General features: G+C 56.5%; 1 protein-coding gene across 4 annotated transcripts in view; it reads left to right on the plus strand.

The window, feature by feature from the left end:
* The window catches only part of smg9 (SMG9 nonsense mediated mRNA decay factor), a 41627-nt gene that overhangs the window by 26090 nt on the left and 10279 nt on the right, over positions 1 to 5258 (plus strand). For all 4 annotated transcript variants that reach the window (XM_043683271.1, XM_043683273.1, XM_043683272.1 and 1 more), the window contains exons 9-12: positions 114 to 199; positions 1996 to 2102; positions 3274 to 3381; positions 4597 to 4722. In XM_043683271.1, the coding sequence (XP_043539206.1) occupies positions 114 to 199; positions 1996 to 2102; positions 3274 to 3381; positions 4597 to 4722 (427 nt within the window). The remainder of the gene's footprint in view (positions 1 to 113; positions 200 to 1995; positions 2103 to 3273; positions 3382 to 4596; positions 4723 to 5258) is intronic.

Consider the following 5258-nt stretch of genomic DNA (forward strand, 5'->3'; position numbering starts at 1 on the left):
TACCAGTTTCCCCCCCCCCCCACTCAGCCTCCCTCCTTCCGCTTGCCCTGTCCAGGTGGGCAGTGCCTCTGCCCTGCCTGTTGTCTAACGTATGGTGTAACTTGCACCCGTAGTCTCTGCAGATGACCGCCTTCCTGTTCACCGTGTGCCATGCAGTGCTCCTGGTCCAGGACTGGTTCACCGACCTCAACCTGTACAGGTAGGAGCAGCTTGCAGCCCAGGGGAGCCCTGACCACACAGGGTGCCAGCTCAGGGAGGGCACAGTGAGGCCGGGCACACGCCATATCGGGAGAGACCCAAGGGCGAACTAATGGGGGAGATGGGTGACGGTTGAGGATGGAATCATGGTGGGGAGATCGGTGGGGGAGACGGGTGAGGATGGGGGATGGAGTGGAGACAGGAGGGTGGGACAGGGGTTGGACAAATTCAGTCACAGCTGAGAGAGGGAGAGTAAAACAATTCACCCCAAAGACACAGCATCATCACAGTTTGTAGCTTGTCAATGTCCCTCTGTCTCTCTCTGCTAAATTACCCATAGTGCTCAGGGATGTGTAGGTTAGAGTGGATTGGCTGTGGTAAATTACCCATAATGCCCAGGGATGAGCAGGTTGGATGAGTTAGCCATGGGAAATGCAGGATTATGAGGATGGGGTCTGGATTAGATGCTCATCGGTGGGTTGGCGTGACCGTGAGGGGCCGAATGGCCTGCTTCCACACTGTGTTGGGATTCCTATGATTTCAATCATTCATTCGAGTGAAATCAAGTACAGGCCCCTTCCGCAGAGTATCTTGTCACAGCATAAAGCTTCAGTCTCCTTGAGTGGTCAATCTGAGGGAATCCGTGTTGTCCCTGGCCCAGGGTGAAGGTATACTCCCTGCGGGAGAGTGACCAGGACTCCACACAGTGAATCACTCCAGCCTTACTCCCAGTCTCACAGCGGCCACAGCTCAGCCCCCGCCCCTCACTGTCCTGGAACTCCGAGTCCTGTCAGAACTTGGTCGAGGACACGTTCCAGGAAATGCTGATCCAGTGGGATGTTGGCTGCAAGTCCCAGGTCCATGGGAAAGTCGCTCGCTCAGCCCATGTTGATGGAGAGCTGCCTGGGAAAGCAGTTAGATTGCAGGTCAGCAGGTCCGGAGGGGGGAGAGAGAGAGTCACAGGCGAGGGGGGGGGGGTGGTGTGAGGGGTGAGGGACGATGATGTGCATTTGTAGAGAGACCCAAGTTGCAGGCGTGGGAATCCTTGCACACATCAGCGATGGCAGATGGGTCCTTTGTTTAATGTCTCTTCAGGAAGATGGTGCCTCCGACAGTGCGGTGCTCCCTCAGCGCTGACCCTCCGACAGTGACCACTCCCTCAGCGCTGACCCTCTGACAGTGTGGCACTCCCTCAGCACTGACCCTCCGACAGTGCGGCACTCCCTCAGCACTGACCCTCCGACAGTGCTCCACAGTTGAGCAGGCAGGTGGGTGACTCTGTGACTGTCAGAGACAGGTGACTGTCCCTATCTGAGGAAACCCGTCCAGCATCTACGACTCCTTTTTCTCTGTCACCTCCTCTAAACTGTCCAGCACTCTGTGATCTCTGAGTTCCTGCAGAGAGTGACAAGTAGTGAGATTCAGGTTATCAAAGGGACCAAGGTGTGGAGAGAAGGGCAGATGCAGACAGAATGAGTGGCATTGAGAGAGCCAGGGAAGTGTGCACAGAGACTGACAGACAGGAGGAAATACAGGTTAAGGGTCAGACAGACCGACAGCTGACTCCCGGGGATCTACAGCTCAGTGTGGGCATGACCCTGCATCCCCAGCACCCAACTCATTCGACAGATCACCGCGATCTCTGCCTGATGTCTGCTGTTCTGGAGGGCGCTCGGTGTCAAAGTTCAGGCTTGGTTGTGTTCCCAGAGGGCAGCGGGGGATACTTGACCCTGAGAGGTCAGAAGGAGAGTGCCCTGTGCCATTGAATAATGACGGGCAACGTTTTCACTTGCTCAGGTTCCTGCAGACAGCGGAGATGCTGAAACCATCCACTCCCTCACCAAGTCACGAGTCGAGCGGGGGCCCGGGTTCGGACGAAGGGTCGGAATATTACCCACACGTCAGTAAGTACAGAGGGAGCCTCCCAGATCCGCGTCTGTGACTGAGTTGAGCAGTGCAGCAAATGGCCCTGGATATCAGATAGCTGCTCCATTCAATCAGGGCACACAGTGGCGTGTTACCCCGTCGAGTAATGACCCAGAACAGCTCTCATTCCCCGATTCAGGATCCTGTAAATGCCGGCCGCAACGCTGAGAGTTACTGAGGCTCCCAGGCCGAGGGAGCTGAGGGGTTGCAGTGTCAGCATGGAGCTGCAGTAGCACAGAGACTGCGGGGCGTATGAGAGGATATCTGGGGAGTGGTTTCCCGAGTCACTCGCCGGGTTTTCAGAGGGGCAGGGGCCCTCTGTGAGGAGCTGATCCAGTTACGATTCACCTCGGACTGCGCCTCCTCGCCTCCCACCCTCCTGAGCAACACGATTCCAGCTTCCATTTCCCACCTCACCGGAAAGGTGCAGCTCATCCAGAATGCTGCCCCTAAACCCCCCTCATCTCTGTAACCCCCTCCGGCCCCTACACCCCCTCCCTATCTCTGTAACCCCATCGGGTTCTTGCCCCTGGTGTCCCCCCGGGGATGCTGAGGGGTGTGTGGGAGTGCAGCTCTGCTGAGGACGCCGTCTCTGGGATGAGCTGCTGGGCTGTGGGCTCTCTGTGTCCCCCGCTTCCCTGATCCGGCTTAACGCCCCCTCAATCCGTGTGGAGTTACAGAGCGGCTGAGGGACGGTGCCAGGAATTGTTCCATGTCTTTTGAGTCCTCAGGCGTGTGGCTAGATTGGAGAGACTGGACCTGCTCTCCTTGAGGTAGAGGAAATTTGATCCAGATGATCAGAATCACTGAGGATGGGTGGGGGTGGGGGGGTGGAGAATCAGGGAGCAGATTGGATACGGAGACACCCCTCCTGTTGATGGGGTTAGGACTGAGAGCCTGTTGCCTGAGAAACAGTTCTGGTGGTGTGCTCCACAGGGAAAAGGTTTGGAGGGGAGCTGGCCTGAGGGTGAGAGAGAGTGGCTCCTGTGGGTACGACCAGCCCCCTCCACCCCCCCCGTGGTGCTGTACGTTCCGTGGGCAGCAGCTGATCCCGAGAGGGTGGGCAGTCGTGACATCTGACCGGTTTGGGCTGGCCCCGGTCTCCTGCGCTGTCTGGTTTGACTCCCTTACTGTTTCCGTTCTGTGCAGTTTTCGTGCAGAATAAAGCCAGGCGGGACGACTTCTGCCCACGCAACCTCAAGAAGATGCACACGGTCATCGACAAACTGATGCTGCACTCCCACCTCAAGTATAAAGGTAACGGGGTTTGACGGGGACAAGGGTGGCCGTGGGCGGGGTTCATTCCCACATTCTAGCTCCCATTGGAGTGGACTCTCTGTGACCAGCAGTTTAACCAGCCTGGCGTAGAGGGAGCTTTACAGATGGAGTATAGGAGTTGGGGAGGTCATGTTGCTGATGTACATTAGTTCGGCTACTGTTGGAATATTGTGTGCAATTCTGGTCTTCCTATCGGAAAGATGTTGTGAAACTTGAAAGGGTTCAGAAAAGATTTACAAGGATGTTGCCAGGATTGGAGGATCTGAGCTACAGGGAGAGGCTGAACAGGCTGGGGCTCTTTTCCCTGGAGCGTCGGAGGCTGACGGGTGACCTTATAGAGGTTTACAAAATCACGAGGGGCATGGATGGGATAAATAAACAAAGTCTTTTCCCTGGGGTCGGGGAGTCCAGAACTAGAGGGGGCATGGACAGGTTGGACCGAATGGTCTGTTTCCGTGCTGTACATCTTTGGCCAGATGAGTTGAGTTCGCTCGTGAAAGGGCATAGGCAGAATCCTGGCCGTGGTGGCCCAGGTAGCGAGCGAGCTGGGGCTGAACCCGTCAGAAACCGCTCCGTTTGCACTCCGCACGCTTCGGGAACGCTGCCAGAGTCTCAGCAAGAGGGGCTGGAGGAGATTGACCAGGAGAGGGATCCAGGGAGCGGGGGCAGGGTGGGGGGAGGTGTGGCATTCCCACGGAGAGACCAGAAGAAGCTGGGATCGTTCCCCCCCCCACCCCCCAATTTCGGAGCTGGGAAAGTGTCAGGAGGAGATTGAATCGTGGCATTCAGAATGCCTGGGGGAGAGTTGGGGGAGGGGGGGGGGAATGGGTGTTCAATCGAGTCGATGAGGGAGACCCCTTCTCCAGGTGGGTCAGTCAACAGAGGGGCATGGATTGGAGACAATCAGGAAGCGACCTCCGAGGAGGTGGGGGAGGGGGCTGGATGAGTTGTTGTGATCTGCCATGCGCTGCCTGGAAGAGGCAGGAGGGGGTCTCTATCGTCGCCAGGTGTGGTGGGATTCCATTGTGGCGGCACCTGTTTACATCCATTAAACCCCATCGCAGTCCCAGTCTGGATTGAACCCAGCCCGGTGTTTGTCACCCCTTGCAGCCGGCTGCTGCAGTCAGCCCAACGTTTACTCGTTTCCTGGTCGGGCCAGGTCATTTTGCTAACGGCTTTCCCTCTTCACCTCAGGTACACTCTCCATGTTGGACTGCAACATCTTTCCTGGGCTGAGCAATGACTTCCTGGAGTCAGAGGTCAATTTGTTTCTCCTCCCGGTGATGGAGAGTGAGGTGGAGGAGAACCTGGTCAGAGCTGGTAAGATCACCATTCCCCGGGCCCTTCGAACCTGTATTTGAAAGGAACAATGGCCAGTGCTCTGCTCCAACTCACTCTACTGTATGTTCAGCTCACTCTACACTGTCCCCCCCCCCCATCAACACTCCCAGGACAGGGACAGCACGGGGTTAGATACAGAGTAAAGCTCCCTCTACACTGTCCCCCATCAAACACTCCCAGGACAGGGACAGCACGGGGATAGATACAGAGTAAAGCTCCCTACACACTGTCCCCCATTAAACACTCCCAGGACAGGGACAGCACTGGGTTAGATACAGAGTAAAACTCCCTACACATTGTCCCCCATCAAACACTCCCAGGACAGGGACAGCACGGGGGTTAGATACAGAGTAAAGCTCCTTCTACACTGTCCCCCATCAAACACTCCCAGGACAGGGACAGCACGGGGTTAGATACAGAGTAAAGCTCCTTCTACACTGTCCCTCATCAAACACTCCCAGGACAGGGACAGCACGGGGTTAGATACAGAGTAAAGATCCCTCTACACTGTCCCC

The sequence above is a fragment of the Chiloscyllium plagiosum genome, chromosome 47 (genome assembly GCF_004010195.1).
Source record: "Chiloscyllium plagiosum isolate BGI_BamShark_2017 chromosome 47, ASM401019v2, whole genome shotgun sequence".
NCBI lineage: Eukaryota > Metazoa > Chordata > Chondrichthyes > Orectolobiformes > Hemiscylliidae > Chiloscyllium > Chiloscyllium plagiosum.